This window comes from Chiloscyllium punctatum, chromosome 3, assembly GCF_047496795.1.
Source record: "Chiloscyllium punctatum isolate Juve2018m chromosome 3, sChiPun1.3, whole genome shotgun sequence".
NCBI lineage: Eukaryota > Metazoa > Chordata > Chondrichthyes > Orectolobiformes > Hemiscylliidae > Chiloscyllium > Chiloscyllium punctatum.
The window spans coordinates 136,903,844-136,926,691 of NC_092741.1; the positions used below are offsets into that span (position 1 = coordinate 136,903,844).

At 39.5% G+C, this 22,848-nt stretch overlaps 2 protein-coding genes across 3 annotated transcripts in view; both read left to right on the forward strand.

Annotated features, from left to right (window-relative positions):
* allc (allantoicase) overlaps positions 1-2,458 on the forward strand; it is a 37,475-nt gene extending 35,017 nt beyond the window's left edge. Inside the window, exon 12 of the mRNA XM_072561056.1 lies at positions 804-2,458. Coding sequence (XP_072417157.1) covers positions 804-947 — 144 coding nt within the window. The 3' untranslated portion in view covers positions 948-2,458. The remainder of the gene's footprint in view (positions 1-803) is intronic.
* Positions 2,459-11,269: 8,811 nt separating this feature from the next.
* Positions 11,270-22,848, forward strand: part of LOC140465522 (doublecortin domain-containing protein 2) — a 137,686-nt gene continuing 126,107 nt past the window's right edge. The window contains exon 1 of one of the 2 annotated variants that reach the window (XM_072561086.1): positions 11,270-11,312. The gene's annotated coding sequence lies outside the window, so the exon portion shown is untranslated. Of the gene's footprint in view, positions 11,313-16,014; positions 16,043-22,848 lie in introns of those variants that run through there. The other variant, XM_072561092.1, reaches the window with a different exon arrangement.

Below are 22,848 nucleotides of genomic sequence, written 5' to 3' on the forward strand. Positions count from 1 at the left end.
TGACTCTTTCATAATGACTGTCATCAGTTTCTTCCTCAGTGCTCTGGTATAAATGTCAACTACCTTGGGGATGTATATTTGTTTTAAGCCCTTTAAACTTGTCTTAGACCTTCATTTCAATTATAAAGTAAGAAAGAAAATTGATATTGTTAAGACATGTCATCCTTGATATTCTTCCCTCAGGTAGTACTTGGAGTTCAGGTCAATAAAATCTATTCCTTAAAATCCAAAAAAAATCTATTGAAAGGATCATAATTTAGAGTACTGATAACCACACTTCATTCTGTTAATGACATCTTGGGCCATTCTAAGATACTAGTTCTGTCACTCTTTATTCTCCTGACAACATAACATGCTTCCTTTAATTACTTCAGTACACTGTTATAGGATAAAATTTACACTTCTGCTCTTGTGTTGTTTCAATTAAGGAGGATAACTTTAATGAAAAAAACTGTTTGATTATCTTCTGTTACTCCTTTTGCTTGGTTAAAAGCACAACTGATGTAAATTAGGAAAGTGAAACATAACATTAGAATAATATGCAAAAGACAAGGGACATGGACTAAGCAGCTCATTATGAGGTCTAATACCTGTAGCATCCTCTATTGTTTAATTCTGTGTCAGAATGCTTCATTGTGTCATTGGTACATGATCTCATTGTGAGGGCAATAGCTCATAGTTCTTCTTATGCGTCATCTCCTTCTAAAAGGTAAGTTTCCAAAACAGTTTGATTTGAAGAAAATGCCCTTTCTCATCATAGTTAGCATGTATTGACTGCTTTTTCCGTTTTATTTCAATTTTAGCTCAAACCACACCAGCAACACTCCTACCCCACAGAAATGAAAGATATTCTAACTCATGTGCGACTGACAATTAAGCCAGATGGTGGGATCAGTCGGATGCGGCTCTTGGGAATTCCGTGCCCTCTTCCCTCAGGAAACCTGTGAAAAGAATCTCTACAAATGCATTGCAATTTTTTTCTCTCAATTATATCAATTTTGCTCGAAATATACTTGTGCTGGATTGCCAACTTTTCTTTGTTCCAATTTGTCTTGTGTCATTTGCATTACGAAACTATAGGCTTCTTATGAGGAAGCTGGAAGATGAAAATTATGACAGAAATCTTCTCTCAAATCCCCATTATATTGTTTTTATTACTGCAGTAGAGTTGCGAAGACAATGAACCTACATGAAATCTTAACTAGTCTGATTTTATAACTTATAAATAATGTGTTCAAATATCTCTGTAAATCTTGGTTCTAATCTCTGCTTGAGTAAATTATTGAGGTTGTGGAGGTTTCCTTGTTTTGAGTAAAATGAAGAACTGTTGCCAAGGGAAGAATTGTCAACGCCTGTGTCTTATTTGCTCTGTAGTGGCTGTGCCTATCAATTCAATTTTAAGGGGTCTATTAAACACCACCTTCTCCCCACCCCTGTCCATCTCACTCTACCCTTTGCAAGGAGAGCTGATTAGATACAAACATAGCCACAGATTTTCAGGGATTCTTGCAAGCAAATGGAATGGAATGTCTATTTTCACCCGGCTATATCTGAGGCATTATGTTTGAGGTGAACCCCTCCTTCTCCTAATCTACTGATGATGGGGAAGTTCTACCTTAAATGGATTCCCGAAGAAGTAGCAATTGCCAGGCTGTGGCATATTCAAGATTAACTTAAATCGCCAGCATATCTCTACACTTTAATCTGGCTTATTTCAGAACTGAATAGGATGCATGCAGGTTTTTAGAGCCACTTTTTCACTCTTAAGCAATATCTGATAACACTCTCTAATTTAAAGAGTTTTGAGAAGATTTGTAGCTCAGGTTGAGGTTCTAGATGTAAGTTTGCTCACTGAGCTGGAAGGTTCGTTTTCAGAAGTTTTGTCACCTTACTAGGTAACGTCATCAGTGAGCCTCTGGTGAAACACTGGTGTTATGTCTTGCTTTCTATTTATGTGTTTAGGTTTCCTTGGGTTGGTGGTGTCATTTCCTGTGTAGGGAATGCCATTTCCTGTTCTTCTTCTTGGGGGTGGTAGATAGGGTCCAAATCAATGTGTTTGTTGATAGAGTTCTAGTTGGATTGCCATGCTTCCAAGAATTGTTGTGCGTGTCTGTTTGGCTTGTCCCAGGATGGATGTGTTGTCCCAGTCAAAGTGGTGTCCTTCCTCATCTGTATGTAAGGATACTTGATCTTGCAAAGTATTTTGTAAATCTGTACAGGATCTAGTGGACTTAAAAGATTCTATACAGACAACAATCATCATTTACAAAATACCTTGCAAGAGCTGTAACAAACACTATATTGGGCAAACAGGCAGAAAACTAGCCACCAGGATACATGAACATCAACTAGCCACAAAAAGATATGACCCACTCTCACTAGTATCCTTCCATACAGATGAGGAAGGACACCATTTTGACTGGTACAACACATCCATTCTCGGACAAGCCAAACAGAGGCATACACGAGAATTCCTAGAAGCATGGTATTCCAACTGGAACTCATTCAACAAACACATCGATTTGGACCCCATCTACCACCCTCTGAGAAAAAAAAGGATATGACAAAACCAACACAGGAAGTGTTATCACCAAATAGGCAATGACATCTCCAACCCAAGGAAACGTAAACACATAAAAAGAAAGTGGAACATAACACCAGCGCTTCACCAGAGGCTCACTGATCTTGTTACATAGTGTGGTGATGAAACATCTCAAAACGAATCTTCCAACTCAGCGAGCAAACCTATATCCAGAACTCTCTAATTTGAAATATAGATATGTTGAATGTATGCATTCAGCTAATTGAGGGCCACAAGTTACAGGCAATGGTATTATTGTGCAATTGGTTAAGCACTGGTACAACATTTCTTTGTGCTATTTTAATGGACATGCTAGTGATTAATGGTTGTCTTAACACTTTATGGAAAGAAATGTGTTCCAAGTATGTTTATGAAACAATATAAACAAATGTAATGTCCATCCTACTTCTCTCTTATGTGCAAAATGTATTGCCTTGGCACATGATAGACAGCAATGAATTACTTTCAATAGTTTAATCATCTCTTTATTATTAGGGATATTTTACTTTTCAAAGTTTGTGAGAGGATTTGTAGCTCGGGTGCATGTTGTTGAGTTTCTGTTCGCCGAGCTGGGAATTTGTGTTGCAGACGTGCCACACACACAGATGACAAGCAACATGAGTTGGACTGGGACAACACTACTATTATAGGACAAGCCAAACAGAGAACAGCCAGGGAATTCCTAGAGGCATGGCACTCATCCACAGATTCTATCAACAAACACATCGACCTGGACTCAATATACCGGCCACTGCAACGGACAGCTGGAACTGACAACCAGAAGCGACAGAGACAAACCACGATAAATGCCAGAAGAAACAACACAGAGGCGCTTCACAGGAGGCTCCCAAGCACTGAGGATGTCACCTAGACAGGGGATGAAACGTCTGCAACACAAATTCCCAGCTCGGCGAACAGAACCACAACAATATTTTACTTTTTTAAAATGTCTGATCAATATTATAGGATTAGGGGGCAAATACAATTTAAATAGAAGCTAATAAGCTTAGTTCAATATTGTTTGTGCTTAAAAGAAATCACTGATAAAAGACAATGTTTTAAATGTTATGTGGGTGCCATCTGTGTTAGCATTAAATTGAGTAATTTTTGATGAAATTATCAAAGAGGATATATAACATAAAGATGGATAACTGAATATGTACTCATTGTCTTATTTATTACCTTCAGTAATTCCATTTTTCAGCTAAGACACTACAATGCAGATCCTTTGCACTTTTCTGGTAGATATAAAAGATCACAAGTGATTTAATGAAAAGCAGGAGAATCTTAAACAATGTTTTCCTTGCAACTAGTAGCTGAAATGATTGCTGTCTGTAAGAACCTGCTGCGTACAAATTGGCAGCTACATTTCCTATGTTACACAGAGTGATTGCACTTCAAAACAACTTAATTAGTAGTAAAGCATTTTAGAAAGTTCTGAGGTCATGAAATGTCATATATGGATGGAAGCCTTTCTATGATAGATGTATCTGTGGGGAGAGAAAAACTTGTTGGGCTGATTTAATAAGCTGATTGGTCTTTACTGCTTTCACAATTTTCTACATTTTCAACAACTTGGCTGAAGTAGTATTTTCTCGATGCCCCTGCTTTCAAGGGAGTAAAGAAAATGGTGTAAAGAGGAAATAAATAGATATATCAGTTTTACTACTTCCAGACTGTGCAGATTGGGTAAGTCAATGTTTATCTGCTGAAAAAAAAATTAAGGGTAAGTTGCATTGATTGTGTTTCTGGTTTGCTGAAGAAAGATATGATCGTTGTATATGGCAAAGAGATCAAGTTTGTCTCCAGGATGGAAAAATCTCTTATAAAGTTCTAGATTTGGGAGTTATTCACTAACTGAAGATGTGCAGGGCTATGTAATGCAAGCACTTTAATTTCAATGTGAAGTGATGTAAAATTACAATTTTATTTGGATCGCTGTAATGACGAGCAGGGAGTAAACATATTCTACCTAGGTATTTCATGTATCTTCAGTGGATGGAGACTTTCTTTAAAATTTCCAGACCGCTTAATGTGAAAAAATATATAAATTACTCACTACAAGTGCAGAGTCGTTACTTTTCTGGATGAACATTGGATTCCGTCTGCTACAAGTAAAAGAAGGTCGTCTTCTGGAGAATTGGAAAGATGCCAAGCTCTTTAAGAAAATTCATCCAAGATTGGCATAACTTTCCTTACTTGGACGTCTTTGGATATACGAGCTCAACAAAATTTGCATGAAAATCCATATATATTAGGCATTTCGTGATGCTGTAACATTTTTAGTGTCATGGAAATTTCCCCACCAGGGTTACGGAAGTAACCTTGAGCATAGACTTTAAATACAGAATTGCAAAATATAACAATGAATTAGTTCAACAAACATCCTTTGTGGAAAAAAGTGCTTTTGCATTTACGTGACATTTTGCTGTTCATGCAAAGAGCATAGAAACCATAAGTAGCAATCAGTATGAGTTTTCAAGCAATAGGTCATGCCTCACTAATCTACTGGAATTCTTTGAGGAGGTAACTGAAATGAGAGGAGGAGAGTTAGCCAATGAGTTTTTGATACGTGTACTTTCAGAAAGCCCTTGATGAGATTTTTTATCTCAGACAATTAAAGAAGGTAGTGAACCTTGAATCGAACAGCAGATTAGTTTTGGGAATTGGTGAGACAATCGAATATAGAAGGTGATGAGAAAAATACTTCATGTGCTGAAAACCAAAACCATAAAACACTGTAACTATAGAGTCAAAGAGTGTGGTGCTTGAAAAGCACAGCCTGTCAGGCAGCATCTGAGAGCAGGAGAAACGAAGTTTCAGGCATAGGCCCTTCATCAGAAATAAGGCTTTTGGGTCAAGGGGGCTGAGAGATAAATGGGAGGAGGAGGGGGAGGGGGTGGCATGCCCTCCACGTCCCTCCTACCCGAAATACACAAACCTGATTGCCCCAGTCAACACATTGTCTCAGCCTGCACCTGCCCCACCGAACTTTCCTCTACATGCCTTGACACTGTCCTGTCTCCCTTAGTCCAGGAACTCCCCACCTACGTTTGGGGCACCATCCATGCCCTCCACTTCCTCCATGACTTCTGTTTCCCCGGCCATTGTGAGCGAGGCCAAGTTGCTGGTGGCACATCACAGCCAAAGTCCAGGACTGGACTTATCTTCATCTTGGACCTCCAGTTCCTATACACATCTATCCACCATGACAAAGGCTTCCAAGCACTCTGTTTCTTCCTCTCATGCTGACCCAACCAGTACATTCCACTGACATACTCATTCAACTGGCTGAACTGGTCTTCACCTTCAACAACTTCTCCTTTCAATCTTCCCAATTCCTCTGACCCCTCCCATTTACCTCTCAACCCCCTTTGGCCCACAAACCTCATTCTTGATGAAGAGCTTATGCCTGAAACATCGATTAACCTGCTCCTTGAATGCTGCCTGACCTGCTGTGCTTTTCCAGCACCACACTCTTTGACTCTGATCGCCAGCATGTGCGGTCCTCACTTTCTCCTAGCTGCAACTATGCAGCAGATTAGACAGCATCAGTGAGGGAACAGGCAACTGAGGTTTCAGGTTCAGATCTTATTAATACATCAATGAGTTCATCCTGATGGCTGGAACACTTGCAAAGTTCAAGTACAATCAAACTCTACAGCGGTGCTCCTGGTCCATGGACTAGGAGCACTTAAGGCAGATACTTTACCCCAGGTCTCTTGTGTTTATATATGCAGCAGATACTTGAAGTAGCAGCAATGTCAGCTCAGAAATGTGAGAACTCACCGATTCGAACTGTCACTTCCCAAAAGGAGTGGTGGCAAAAGTAACGGGAGAAGAAGATAATTGGGCAGCTGGTATTTGGACGATTCCCATACCCACCATCTTCTTGTCAACTCCGGGACCCTTGCTCAACTTTAAGATTATTTTCTAAGCAACCTGTTCAGAGTTACTATTTCACACCTCTGGAGTCGGTCAGATTTGAATACAGGCTTCCTTGCCCAGAGGTAAGGACTCTACCGTTGCACCAAAAGAAACTTGAGCTCAACTTTAACACCCAGCTACCTATTAAGGCCCTTAAATGATCAATTAATGACAACTCAAAGCCCTCCATGCCAGGGCTGTGATTCTCTGTTTCTGGCAAACATGAACAGTGGCAGCCTTCATGATTGGTAAAATGGTTGGCCTGCTGCCAGCTAGGGGTGTGAGGTCCTTGACCTGTCTATTTCTTTGTATGATCATTGGGAGAGGGGTCAGAGGCTGACTACTTTACACCACTCCTTCCATCCTTTTCCCTGACCTCCAGTATCCCCTCTTCTTGTTTCTTTAAACCTGCAGTCCCTACCACAAAACGTTGCCTACCTTGTCTGCCAGTCCTGGACTTTGGCTTTGCTGTTTCACCAGCAACTTGGCCTCTGAGGCCACATGGCTGCTCACAATGGCTGCCATCACAGATTGGCCAACAGATGAGGTAGGTCATCACTGTCACTTGAAGGGATGCACAAAAAGGACCTCTAAGTGATCACTTATGTGCCTGATAGAAATCCAGCAGGCTTACATCCCAGCTAGCAAGAATGTGGTTCATAGAAGAAATGTTTTCCCACATTGTGAAGGTGCACCATCAAATTGACCATGACTAATCCATTACATATCAATAAGAAATATGTGTAACGATTATGTTGATGTTAGATTAATAATATGCTTTTTTAATCCTTTGAGAGAATATTAGCACAAATGGATGAGTTTAGTTTACTACTGCTCGTAATATTGATTGTTAACATTCATACTATTCAACCATACCATTGTAATGTCAAACAAACCTTTAATTGAATAATGCAATTAAGAGAACTATATTAGGTGAAATGCATCATTTGGTCTAAAGCTCAAGCCATATGGCATCACTTTTCAGCTATTCAGCAACTTTGTATTAAAACTAGACCACTTTTTAAAAGTATACGTACAAGATGCTAATTGTTGCCTATATCCTCAGAGCATTGAAATCCAGAATCAATGGGATCAGTTTATTTGTGTGTGCACTGTTGGTGATAAACACAATTTCTCAACTCTCATCAGCAGCACACATATGGAACATGTTCCCATTTTGTCACTAACTCCAAATTAGTTCTTTCCTAAGTCTGAAAATATGTGGATATTAATGTTTTTCTTCTGCTTATTTTGGCCTTTGTGATCTTTCATTTTTTAATGCTTAAGAATGAAAGAAGGAACAGTGGCTAGTTACAGTTTATCAATGGGGAAAAGCTGGGCTGACTCAATGTGCACCTGGAAGAGCACAGCAGTTCAGGCAGCATCCAAAAGCTCCTTGGATGCTGTCTGAACTGCTGTGCTCTTCCAGCACCACTAATCCAGAATCTGGTTTCCAGCATCTGCAGTCATTGTTTTTACCTCAATGTGCACCTGGACAGATTTCACTATTTGTCTTGACTAATGGTGTTTCATAATATTCGAGGAGAAAGTGAGGATTGCAAATGCTGGAGATCAGAGCTGAAAATGTGTTGCTGGGAAAGCGCAGCAGGTCAGGCAGCATCCAAGGAACAGGAGAATCGATGTTTCGGGCATCAGCCCTTCTTCAGGAGCCTTCAGATTCCTGAAGAAGGGCTGATGCCCGAAACGTTGATTCTCCTGCTCCTTGGATGCTGCCTGACCTGCTGCGCTTTTCCAGCAGCACATTTTCAGCTCTGTTTCATAATATTGTGTACTGACCTCAACTGTTCTTAATATTTGTTAATGACTTATGTAACAGAGTAGAGAGCCATATATCCAATTTGCTGATTGCATAAAGATAAGGTGGTGCAGAAGGTAGTGGGGGTTGAAGCATAGAATTACAAAGATATTATTAGATTAAGTAGATAGGTGAAACTATGGCAGATGAATTTCAGTACAGGTCAGTATGAAGTCATCCACTTAAGAATTAATAAAGATTAAATTATTTCTTCACATGGAAGAGTTGGGCATAGTGGAGTTTAAAAGAAATGTAAGGGTCCGTGTACAGATACAAAACGTAATCAAAAACATATCAAGAATATTAGCCTTTATATGTAAGGGACTAAAATATAAAAAGGAATTATAATTTTCTGCATCTATAAAAAGTCATCATTATGCCACATCAAGAGGACTTTGTACGGTTCTTGACACTATATCTGAGAATGATAGGTTGACCTTGGGAGGAATTTAATGCATTTTCCCAAGACTTTAACAGGTAAATGAAGAAGGAAGTACACAAACTGGTTCTATTTTCCTTTAAAAAAAAGGTTAAAGCATAATTTAGGTTAAATGAAAAAGATTGACAGAGCAGATCAAAACTTCTGCTCATGGAGGAGTCAAAGACCTTGAAACCAGAGCAAAGTCACTGAGAAGAAAATTCAAGGACCACTTTCTTGTGTAATTCCCATCCAAGTGTAGAGCCATCTTCCACAAAAAGCCATAAATTAATAATTTGAAATCCGTGATCAATAGATTTTTGCTAGTGAAGTGTATTAAGGAATCTAGGTGGATGCAGTTAGGGTGCATATCAACCAAGCTCGTATTGAATAGTAAAACAGGCATAAGGGGCTGAATGGCCAGCTCAGGTGCTGATGTTACTTGTAGTTTCTGAAGCATACTAGCTTAAGATTTGATCTTAACCTCCTCTGTCCATCTAATTCAGCCAACCTGAGACATCCAATCAGGTGCATGAACCTAGTAAGGGCTTAATTTTCTGAATTTTTTTGTGTAACATTTTTTGTGTGTGTATACACACACACACACACACTTTGAAAGTTTACTTTAGATGATGCTTTGCAACCCTAAAACATGTTTTCCTATTAGCTGATCACAAAACAGCCATCCTGAGGCATTTATAGCCCAATGGTCTAATTTTATCTGAAGGATGAAATGCGATAACAGAAACAGAAAACGATAATGATACGCCAAAACAGATTATAAATAAGCAATGGTATAATGAGTCAGGATCTCACAACCTTTGTCAGCATGGTGTGCCTTGTTGTTTAACTATGGTGTCCTGCAGACTTCTAGTATACCGTTGCAGTGCAAAGCTTTAATCCTCTGCCAAATGAGGGACATATTTAATTTGACTGACTTTACACAGAAGTCACTTCCCCATCCCTAAGACTAAAGGTGAATTTAGAACTTTTCTACCAAATGAGAAATAGCACTGAGCCCAGATGACACATCTTGAATTTCAATTCATGTTTTTTTAAGTGCAAGTATGAATGTGTTCAGAAGTTTCTTTGGAAATCAGGTATTGTGGAAATTGTGGGACATTTACCTTGCATGAGCTGTGGCTCGGATCTCCCTGGAATAAAGTACTTACAACATAAACACTGCAAAAACCAACTCAAAATGATATATATTTAAAGGCATGCTCCACATTCCCCATGAGAGTTTCGCATTTGCCTTCCCCAACTTCTCTGTGAGGAATTCCTTGTCGATATTTTATACTTTTTATTTCAACTGATTTTAAAAATTCTTTCCATTAATATTGTTTGAAACATAATAATTTAAGGTTTGAATTCTTAGTTGTTAACTTACAAAATAAAATAGGATAATTTCTCTCTGTTGCATGCTTTCTGGCAGCACTTCAGAAAATGCTGCAGCTTGACTGTGTGTCATGTAAGTTTTGTGGCATACATTTGGACATGGTTGTCAATGCTCAGACATTTAAGAGATTGAGAGGTAAGCATATACTATACCTGCACCAAGTAATCTTAGTGATACGCTGTTAGGCATCAAAGTGAAATATCCAACCCTGATAAATGCCGTATAAAATGACAAAATCCTAAAATGGAGTAACGGAAAGAGACAATTGGAATAAAAAAGGTAATTAATCACAGATGTTGAGTTCCTGAATGCATGACTAGACATGGTATAAATAATGGATGTAATTGAAAAATTAATTTCTCTGTGAAAGGATACAATGACACTATCTGATTCAATTCAGTCTCCATTCTAAACTTAAACTGGCTTGGTATGAGTTCATAAGGCAGATGACTGCAGTAAATTCCATGCAGGTTGTAGCTTATGTTTCCTGATCATCAGTGATCTCCTGACTGATGGAATTTGGCATAGCCACTTGCTCAAATCTGACAGCTTCATTGGTGGCCTTAGTATTCATTTTACACCATCTGAAATTTAATTGCTGTGCTTTGGATGTGAACTGCTGAATAGTGAGATCAATATGTGAAGTGCAATTAGCACTGATGATGTGATGCTTTAATTGATATTGCAGGAGTCTGAGTTTCTGTTTGGTTAAAGAATGCAAATACAACTCTACATATATTTTCCTGTAAAATAACTGTGCAGAAAATCAAAATCTAAAGTTTTTGTTGTTTTTCACTGGGAAAAATGAGCAATTAAAAATAATTCAGTCAGTCATTTGGGCTGCTGATATTTGGTTTGTAGTCATCTGTGCAAGATCCACAAGCTGGTGAGGTAAACACTTCACTGACATCAATATAAACACATCTCTTAAGTGTCAGAATGAATTAGATGTGCCCTTGACTGTGCAGCCATGTTGGTTATATATTTCAGCTGTGAGACATATCAGGATTTCTGAGCTGGAGTAAACAACAAGGATCTTCTCATAGTTCAATAGCTGTGAAAAGTTTCAATTTGGTTTCAGTATAAACTTCAGCAAAATACTGAGGAGAACAAGAACAACAAGGCTTGAGAGCAGAAATTCTGCACCTCACGTCATGTTCTTACCTTTGAGGTAGGGTAAGTGCAACTTCCCAGGATTTCTATCTGTTGTTTTGCCTTTTTGTTCACCATATCCTAATTGATTAATTTACCTGACATGACCAAACAGATCTGTCCACATCACTGAGGGGACAGAAGTCAAAGGGTACTCTCCTCCTTGAAAAATGGTCACCTGAGACCTAAATCAGGCCAAAGGAAGATGGACTGAAAGTGATGTGAGGAAAATGGAGAGACAGTTTACTAAAGGTGGATTAGTGGTGCTGGAAGAGCACAGCAGTTCAGGCAGCATCCAACGAGCTGCCTGAACTGCTGTGCTCTTCCAGCACCACTAATCCAGTATTTGGTTTTCAGCATCTGCAGTCATTGTTTTTACCTAGTTTACTAAAGGTCAACTGTCTTGATGGTGGTAAAACATACATTATAAATGTTCAAATTCTATCATTTGGTTTTTATATCTGAGACCTTCCTGGACTGAATTTTTAAAAAAATGAAATATGGACCTAAAATGACTATTGAGATTCCCTCGCCACAAATTGAGGCAAGTTCAAAAAACCAGTGTGCTGTAAACAAATCATCTGAACTGAATTTCTTCAAAGATATGGAAATCATCAACTGAAATAGACAGCAAGAAACTTGCACTTTCGGTTTTAGTAGACATTTGTTCAATTTGTATAGATTATCATTCATGAAAGGTTGTCGCAACTATCCAGATTGAAAACCAGACTTGGGGACACACAAGTGAACCATATTTCAGTAGCTGTTTGACAGAGCAGCAGAGAGAGAAAGACAAATAGATTAGTAACAACAGAACTGGAAGACCCTCATTCTCCTCACTGCCTTGTTTTTATCTCAAAAGCCAGCACTAATGATAAAGCAAATTGAAGAAACATTCATTCACCAAGAACTCAAGGATTCTATAAATTTTGTTACCACTGAGGATACAGGCCTTCACAAAAAGATAACGGTATAAACTTGAGGATTCTAAGAACTTTTTAAACTGCATGTGCTTTTTGTTCCTATTGGACTAAACCCGTTCCCTTTTTAAACTTTTCACCTGTGTTTTATTCCACATTTTATTATTTTTCTTGGGGTAAGTAATAAAAAAAACTTTCTTTTACTCAGGAAAACCTAGTAACTGGCTGTATAATTTTGACTAGTACAATGTTTTAATTGAAGTGTGATAAAGCTCCATGTTAAAAAGAACAAAAAATCTTGAAAGCAGTCAACTGAGGGGGTTAAAAAGAGGAGTGCTGATTGAATTGTCTTCATCTGGTCAGGCCACAAATACTAAAAGGAGTTCTCAAGGAGAGGCATATTGGAACAAAACAACAACTTAGTTTCTCTCTCCATAGATGCTGCCATACCTACTGAGTATTTTCAGCACTTTTATCACCAACCACTTCTGTTCTCAACATGGATGAACCTTCTTATCGCCCTGAAGGGTTTCTATTCCTGTTCTGGGAATGGCAATCAAGCACTCTTCTAAGTTTTTGTTTACCGTAACAGAAAAGTGCAAAGATAATACACTGTAACACAGATATGGGCTATCTTAAAAAGTTGGAAGCCTGGGGGGGTTTTTGGCTCCAAACCAGAATGTGACATCCACCCCACTGAAATCATTCCAAATTTCTTCCAGGATTGTAGAACCTGTCAGAAGTCTTGTCTTGGGGGGTGGGGGTGGGTGGGGGGAGGAATTTCTTCTACCTGTGCTTCAGTCTTCGCAATATTTACAAATACAAACCCAATCATCACTCTGAAAACCAGGTATCAAACCAATCTCCACCTTGATCTCTCTGGTGACTAATGTTGATTTTGAATATAACATTAAACTGAATAGACCTTTCAGAGAAAATGCAGTTCTCAAGTGAAAATGAAGTGGACTGTTCCTGGTTTATTCACAAACCAATAGTGAATGGAATTATTAATTGCTGTGAGCCAGAATGTGCATCTAACCCCTGTCTGCAGAGGGCATAGCATAGCCGGCAGCTACTGCTCGTTGAAGATTAAAAATAATTAAAACACTTCTAAAATTAATTGCTCTACAGCCTTTAAAATTTAAATCCCCTACTCTGCTGCCTTATCATTGCTGGGTCAAGGACACAAGCAGGCATGCTTTAAAGTGCTGACTGAGCTGAATTCTGTGAATCTTTTGAGGAGACATCAAACAGAGGTCTGCAGCCTTCAAGCTGCTATCTGCTCATTCCCTATATATTATGGAAGATAGAGTATTCAGCACAGAGGCCATTCAGTCCATTGAGCTGACAATAAAAGAGCTATCCAACATTAATTTCATGCTCTACTCTTTTCCTAGAATCCTGTATGTTTGGTCTATTGTCTTGGGAGAGAAAAGAGAATTACATTTGATGCCTATAAGGTGGCCTGGAGGCACCAATTTTGCTTGCAACAGCAAAAAGGTCATATCAACAAAATGGTTAAACTTCCTCCTTCTCCACTGTAAACTTCCAAGATGCCATGTAGTGCAAGCAAATATCAGCACACAGCACCATATTGTGTGTCACTGTACATGCATCTCTCAAATAGTTAGCTCCACATGAGGTTTTGGCCACAGTGATTGCAATGCATATCTGTCTCAAAGTAAAACAACATTTCCAGAAGAAAGCTGGAGTGAGGTGGACAGTGGAAGGAGTGGGCTGGGGTGGATGGTGGGATCATTGATGCTATTTTATGTCTAATTATTAATAGAAGATTCAAGTCTTTCAATACTGAGTTAAGTCACTCTAAGTAGCTACAATGCTTGGTTCAGTGTATTGTTAGAAGATACAGCCACTCTTCCTTGATGCCCATGGAAAGATAACTTTTCTGATTGTGTGTGAATGGCCATTTGAGTGTTAACTATGGACACCTCTCAGCATGGCTGTTGTGCTGATGTTCCTGTGTGTCTGTATTGCTCTGAACTAAACAGGCTTTCAGTGCCTAACTTCATCTGGAAGCCTTTGTATGCTTCTTCTGTGAATTTCAGAGCTTTTTGCCTTAGACCTTACAGATATTTTTTCATTAGGAACAATTCAGGTCCTATGGGTATGTGATGTTGCTCTTAAATCATGTAGTGACATTGTAATGACTAGAAGAAATGTTGTTACACCAAGTTTCCTGGGACTAAAAAGGAGCAGCTTTGAGTGTAACATTCTTGATTTACTCATTCACCACAGGTGCTAACATATTGTAAAAGCAGCTTTTCTAGTATCTTTAGCTGCCATCTGAAACACATCTGCTCCATTCATTTAGGAATGGGGATCCTGGGATGCTCAAACATTCCTATCTTTGAGCCAGCAGGCCCAGGTTCTAGTCCCACCATTTCCACATGTGCGTAATAACATCTCTGAACAGGTTGATCAGATAAATAGTAATGAGGGTCCTGTTTGTGAACCCCTCAATAATATTCGTTAGCTCTGAGTACAGCAGACACTGGGTATGAACTGCTCAACCAGCAGTTGCCAACAACAAAAAGTTGTGTTTGAGATTTAGATTTCTTTAATGTGGAGCTAACGAAAGACACATGCTTCTATGCCTTATCAGCACCACTGAGAGCAACTGCAATCCCCTGCTTGTCCCCTAACCCATTTACCACCCTCATCTTTCTATGTCTTAGATTTGCTTTCCACACAGCAATGAATATGATCGTGTGATGGCAATACCATGTACGAGTTGCTTTCCTGATTGGCAACTCAGAACTGGGCAGAGATTTTATTTCTTTTGGTTGTTTATTTCAAATTGGCATCTCATGTAACCTTTCTATTCCCACAGCCTCAAATATGGACGGAGCAGTTGAGATCATTTCCATGACTTGCCATACCTGCTTGCCATTGTCCTTGAAAAATAAATTCCACAATTTACTTATAATCACACTTCCAAACACTCAATTGCCTGGCTTGAGGCCTTCCAATTGTCTGCGTCTGAAGTTGCTGGTCCAATCAACCAATCTCTTACCTCCAGTTGGATGCCATTGACTCCAGTAAAATATCTACTCTCTCCCATCATTTTTTTTTGTTCCTCCTGATTTAACTCCCGATTTTACTCCCCAAGTCCCGGGAATGCAAACTTGAACACATCTGATACTCACCCGATCAAGCTTTTCGTTGTGAAAATCTGACAGGACAACACTTTGAGGCTTCAAATACCCTCTGTTTTTCACCCATTTGTCTTCATATCCTCCCGATCTCACTTATCCATGAACTGCACCCTGGACCATATTCCGATAAAACTGCTGGTCAACCTACTTCTGTTCCCCTTCTCCACGCGAGCAGATCTTATAAATTGTTCTCTCGACTCAAGGACCATCCTCCTTCCTTTAGAAAGAATAATTGGAAGGACCCCCTCAGATAAATTCACCCTCGACCTTCTGCCCTCGCTAGTTGCAACACTGTGTCCAACTCACTTTCGTCTTCAAATTTCTTGAACACATTTTGCAAGTCTACAGGCTGCAATTAAAATAATAAATTGCATTCTAATTTGACTGTGGAGTATCTTGTCACAATTTTCAAATACAGGTGGCAGCTCTCTCCTCAGTAGTAAGTTTGTCACTGTTTCCTCTTTCACCATGCAACCTTTTGTAAATATGGTCATGTCTCACTTTCCAGCAGATAGGAGACCACTTGTTCTGCGGATTTATCGGTGTGGAGTTCTTTGGTAAACTCATTAACTTTAGCTATCGGCAGCCAACTATTAAACGGAACATTCTAAGCCTTGCAGTAGGTAAACTGGCTAAGCAGTACTTCATTAACAGTGAGTATTTTACTTTCACGTCTGTGCTGCACACCCTGGACCAACATGCACCTGTTGTAGGAATTGAAGTGCATAATGGAGTCCCTGTTCCCCACTGCCATCTTAAACTGCTGGAGTTGTGCTATGTCTCAGATTGTAAGACAGATGCTCATAATATCATCACTGAATTATAACCTGCAATTTGATGATCTGATGGTCTCAGACTCCATCTTAACTCAGGCCACTTGAAGCATGACATTCTTTTGGAGGCATACTACTGTTTAATTGAATAACTTAAAAGTGTTTTTAAATGTAAAATGTATATTTGTTAGTAAGCTGTAATAAGTGTCTGTTGGATTCTTCAGGATCACTTTCTCCTTGTCCATTTTTTATATGACGTAGAGGTGCCAGTGTTGGACTGGGGAGGACAAAGTTAAAAATCACACAACAGCAGGTTATAGTCCAACAGCTTTATTTGGAAGTACAAGCTTTCAGTCTCCTGGATTCAACAGTGAGATTTAAAAAAAAGGTGCAACCTCAATCCCCATTTTATTTCCTTGTATTGATTTTAATTTTTAAAAAGTCATTTCTTTAATTTCCTCTACTTTGTATTTGAATCAAAGCCAATTTTTTGCTGTTCAGTTACTAACCTTATGAAAAGTCTGGGTACATCCCTAACCAGAAACCTGTATGCAATTTTGTTTGACTGTGATTGGGTAGACTGAAAATGTTCACAGAAAGAAGACCTGCCAGAGTGATGTCTACTCTTAATATCAGACCAGGTTCAAGAGAGACTTTTGACAGAAGTATGGTTTTCAATAAATTGAGGAAATGAATTGTGTTTGAGTGCACAGATTACTTGAACAATGTAGAAAGTACAGAACTGGTTGGCATCAGTATGAAATATGGAGTTTGGTTGGATGCAAGCATTTATTTTTGCATCCACAAACCTCTGGGATTTAAAGGGGACCTAAGGGGCAACTTTTTCATGCAGAGTGTGGTGCATGTATGGAATGAGCCGCTGGAGGAGTGATGGAGGCTGGTACAATTACGACAGTATATGTAATTGTACTGTCTGCATGAATAAGAAGGGTTTCGAGAAATTTGGGCCAAATGCTGGCAAATGGAACTAGATTAATTTAGAATATCTGGTCAGCATAGGTGAGTTGAATTGAATGGTTTGTTTCAATGCTCAACATTTCTAATTTAGTAGGACCTAGACAAGTCCCTAGAGTGGAAGGTACCTCATGTGTTTGATGAACTCAGACCTGTGTGCCTTTTCAGATGAGCAAAACAAACTACAACAATATTTGAAGAACAAGGCATTTGTCCAAGCATCTAAAATGATGCTTTACTTCCAGCTAGTGTTACCAATTAGTATTAGCATTATCTCATTGCCAAGGACATGCTGTCTACCACATTTCGCTGCATTATAACAGTGACACTATGAAATGTTTTAGATGGCACAGAAGCTGCTCGATCAATTGCAAAAAACGTAAGTTATATTTTTTTGACAAGTTTATATTGTAGGTCATGAAATTATAAATTATGCAATGGTACTTTGTGGAAAAGATCTTGGAGTAACCCGATAGTTTTTCCCTTTGTTGTGGGAAAAAATGTGCTCTATTGCAGTCCTTAGTTCCTCGCTGTTTAAAAAAAAAACTCCTCTGTTCTGTTTTTCTTGGGTCTAAACTGGATGTCTCACACTTTCATACATCGAATTTCACCCGCCACAATTTTGCCCACTCACCTAATCTTATATCGTTTTGCAGCTTTCTGCAGTGCCACCTAACTTGGTGTCCTTAACCAATTGTGATATATTTATTGATGAAAACAAGAGTATGGCTTGGGTGACCCTTGTACAGATATTGTAATAAGATGTCTGCCTTCTTCTCCTGGCACAATTAGAATGCTGGACATGCTGTGCAGTTCTGCCTGCTTGGTTGAAAGAGACATAAGTTAACCAGTTAACACTAACATTAGTAATGGGGAAAGTTAGAGAAAAAAAAGTGGGTGAGGTTAAGAGAACAACAACAGTCAAGGTCTGTGAGAGTATGAAGGGCAGGAGAGATTAAGTGATAAGTGGTTTAATGCTGCAAGGACAAACAGAATGGTAACATTCAATTAAAGAAACAAAAGAGATGCAAAGTCTGAAGCGGGCTGAGCAAATGCAGACATCATTCAGTCAACAGTCATGTCCCCAAGCTTCCTGATGACTATCAAATCACCTTGTTGTTTCTCTTACCTTTTTGAACCTGGCTGGATAGTGTTGTTTTAGATTAGATCCCCTACAGTGTGGAAACAGGACCTTTGGCCCAACAAGTTCACACCGACCCTCTGAAGAGTAACCCAAACAGTCCCATTTCCCTCTGACTAATGGACGGAACACTATGGGCAATTTAGCATGGCCAATTCACCTGACCTGCACATCTTTGGACTGTGGGAGGAAACCCACGCAGACATGGGGAGAATATGTAAACTCCACACAGACAGTCCCTTGAGGCTAGAATCAAACCTGGGACCCTGGTGCTGTGAGGCAGCAGTGCTAACCACTGAGCCACCATGCCGCCCCACTCCTTTGAAGTTCCACATAGTAGCTGCACACGCAGATGACAAGCAACATGAGTTCGACTGGGACAACAGTACTATTATAGGACAAGCCAAACAGAGAACAGCCAGGGAATTCCTAGAGGCATGGCACTCATCCACAGATTCAATCAATAAGCACATCAACCTGGACCCAATATACCGACCACTGCAGCAGACAGCTGGAACTGACAACTGGAAGCGGCAGATTCAAACCACTACAAATGCCGGAGGAAAGATCACAGAAGCACTTCACAGGAGGCTCCCAAGCACTGACGATGTCACCTAGACAGGGGACGAAACGTCTGGGCAGCATGGTGGCACAGTGGTTAGCACTGCTGCCTCACACCGCCAGAGACCTGGGTTCAATTCCGCCAGAGACCGGGGTTCAATTCCCGCCTCAGGCAACTGACTGTGTGGAGTTTGCACGTTCTCCCCGTGTCTGCATGGGTTTCCTCTGGGTGCTCCGGTTTCCTCCCACAGTCCAAAGATGTGCAGGTCAGGTGAATTGGCCATGCTAAATTGCCCATAGTGTTAGGTAAGGGGTAAATGTAGGGGTATGGGTGGGTTGCGCTTCGGTGGGTCGGTGTGGACTTGTTGGGCTGAAGGGCCTGTTTCCACACAGTAATGAAATCTGTAAAATTCTCAGCTGGGCGAACAGAACCACAACGAGCACCCGAGCTACAAATCTTCTCACAAACTTTGTAATAATGATCCTTTGTTATTCCAATGCAACTTCTACAAGTCCTTATCTGACTCCAAGAAGTACTGGGGATTCAGTTTTGTGAGCAACTTGTGCAGAGTTGTGTCTATCTGAACACAATTGTTATTCCTTTACAAAGAGAAGTGATGAAAGGTTAGTTCTGTGTAAAATGAATCATGTAGTAGTTTAAATTCCTCTCCTAAAATTTATAGTAAGTTACTTCATTCCCGTGTGCAATATTTAAAAAAAAATGTTTCTCACTTTACTAAAATACCAAGAAAAAGAATTTGGTGCCAATCCATTAATCAACGGGATAATCTTGTAGTTTGGTTATGGAATGTGCATCAGAGGTTGAATTTAAGAACTGATGGGACCATCTAAAGTTAGCTTCATCTTTTGTCTAACTAGTGTTATACCTTGTACCTGTTCTGCGAGTGTTACACATTAATGCAAAGTGCAAAAGTGGCATTGTGCCAGCCATTCTAATATTGTTGGGCACAAACATTCATAATCACTATACACATATTTTCAGTGAGCTGCAAAACACCAAAGAAAATGTGAGTTTCTGGAAGAAAGACCAGAAATGAAAACACTCAGAATGTGTGATATGAGTGTCTGCGTGTGGTTACCTTTGAGAATTCAGATAACAAAAGTGGTTCATATTCTTCACTGACACCTATCCCAATAAGCTACCTGCAAACATCACACATAAATAATTAAATTCTTTCAATCAGGATCCTGAGGTGTGAAATGCAGCGTCAGATACAGTTACAAGTGTGATGAACTCTTTCCTGAGCCTTCCTGAAAATATTTTGTATCCTTTCTTACGAATTCTCTTTGCAAAATTTGGCTATTAATGATCTTTGTGGAACAACTGCAATTTTTTTCAGTCGGTCGTGTCACTATGTGAGTAGAAATTCGAGAATATTAATGATTATTTTCTGGTGCTTTGAACATAAATACCTGAGGTGACTGAGTCACTTATTCAAGGACAGGTCAATTAGCCTGTTCACCCAAATGGGTGTGGTTTAACTGTTTATGCCAAAAACACTGAGTGTGGTAGAATATATATGTTTATACATGTTTATACATACACATATGTATGTATAAATAGCAACAGCAAGTATTAATCATTTTAGCAGGACTTTCGTGTAATTGAAAGTAATAAAAGGAAACGGATCTTCAAAACAAAAAAAAGCAATCAGCATATTCCATATTATTTCATTTCCTCTGTTGTACTGTAATCTTGTTCTGAGAAGGGAGTCAAGTGATCTCTCTTAGATTTTTTGCCCTGTCTCTGCCACTTGCGTATTTAAAAAAAAAATTGTAATTTTCTTTTAAATTCATATAAAGAGGGCATGATTGTCTAGGCCAGCATTTATTACCCATCCCTAACTGCCCAGATTGAGAATCAACCACATTGCTGTGGGTCGGGAGTCATACATAGGCCAGGCCAAGTAAGGATGGCAGATTCCTTACCTAAAGGGCACTGGTGACCCAGATGGGTTTTTAAACAACAATTGATTGATTGCCACCATTCGACTCTTAATTCAAGATTTTTTTTTAAGTTCAAATTCCACCATCAGTTGGGGTAGGATTTGATCCTGGGTCCCCTCGGTTAACAGCCCTGTGATAATACCACTAGGCCATTGCCTCCCTAAATGCTTATAAATGCATTGTGACAAGAAGACTACTAATATTTCATTCACATCCTCCATAGGACAGAAGAAAAGCTGATTGTTGAAACATGTGACTCACTTTCCACCTCTTAGTCTTTAACTCTCCTCTCACATCTCTGTGCATAACCACTGGTATTAGTGTATTTGGTCAGTGGTTTTCTGATTTCATTTCATTACTGTTGCCAGTCTCCTTACCTTCCTGATTCCTGGCTGTGTTGTAACTGAAGCCTCATTGCACAGGATGACATCAGGGATAAAGTTAAAAATCACACAACACCAGTTTATAGTCCAGTGGGTTTAGTTGGAAGCACTGGCATTCGGAGCGCTGCTCCTTCATCAGGTAGTTACATGACCACATCATGACATAAGAGACATGAGACTTGCAATTCTAAGGACAGTTCTACAATTCATTTTTTAAAAAATGAAAATTGAGTTGTTTTATAGAGTGATAGAGATATACAGCACAGAAACAGATCCTTCGTTCCAACTCCTCCATGCGATCAGATATCCCAAGCTGATCTAGTCCCATTTGCCAGCACTTGGCCCATCTAAACCCTTCCTATTCATATACCCATCCAGATGCTTTTTAAATGTTGCAATTGTACCATCCTCTACCACTTCTTCTGGCAGCTTATTCCATACACGCACCACCCTCTGTGTGAAAAAAATGCCTCTTAGGTCCCTTTTATATCTTTCCCCTCTCACCCTAAACCTGTGCCCTCCAGTTCTGGACTCCCCCATCTCACGGAAAAGACTTTGCCTATTTATCCTATCCATGCCTCACATGATCTTATAAACCTCTGAGGTTTATAAGATCTTACCCGTCAGCCTTCGAAGCTCGAGGCAAAACAGCCCAGACTACTCAGCCTCTCCCTATAGCTCAAATCCTCCAATCCTGACAACATCTTTGTAAATCTTTAATAAACTCTTTCAAGTTTCACAACATCCTTCTGATAGGAAGGAAACCAGAATTACATGTCATATTCCAAAAGTGGTCTAACCAATATCCTGTAGAGCCACAACATGATCTCTCCACTCCTATACTCAATGCTCTGACCAATAAAGGAAAGCATACTAAATGCCTTCTTCACTATCCTATCTTCCTGAGACTCTACTTTCCAGGAGCTATGAACCTGCACTCCAAGGTCACGTTGTTCAGCAACACTGCCTAGGACCCTACCATTAAGTGGATAAGTCCTGCTAAGATTTGCTTTCCCAAAATGCAGCACCTCGCATTTATCTAAATTAAACTCCACCTGCCACTCCTCAGCCCATTGGCCCATCTGATCAAGATCCTGTTGTAATCTGAGGTAACCTTCCTCACTATCCACTACATCTCCAATTTTGGTGTTATCTGAAAACTTACTAACTATACCTCTTACGCTCCCATCCAAATCATTTATATAAATGATGAAAAGTAGTCGACCCAGCACCGATCCTTGTGACACTCCACTGGTCTCAGGCCTCCAGTCTCCATCACCACTGTCTTGATCAGTAATGCAAGAAAAATAATTTTGTCATTGGAGATTGGTTCTTATGGGATTATCAGTTTAAAATTGGGATTGAGCAGAAAGCCTACATTAGATATAGTACAATGTCCTTATTAGAATTTCTCTATGCATGTAATTGAAGGGAAATTGAATAAATGTTTGAAGTCGAGGAAGGCATAAAACTATTGGGAGGGCATGGGAGGTATGTTCAGTGTTGAATTGTTCCAAAAATTTGATACAGACAAAGTGTGCCAAATAACACATTCAGTGCTGTGAAATCTTTGGATCTCTTATTGAAGTATTCTTTTCCTAGTTTTCAAAATTGTGGAACACCTTACTTTTCTCAGTCATTTGTCACTAGAGAAATTG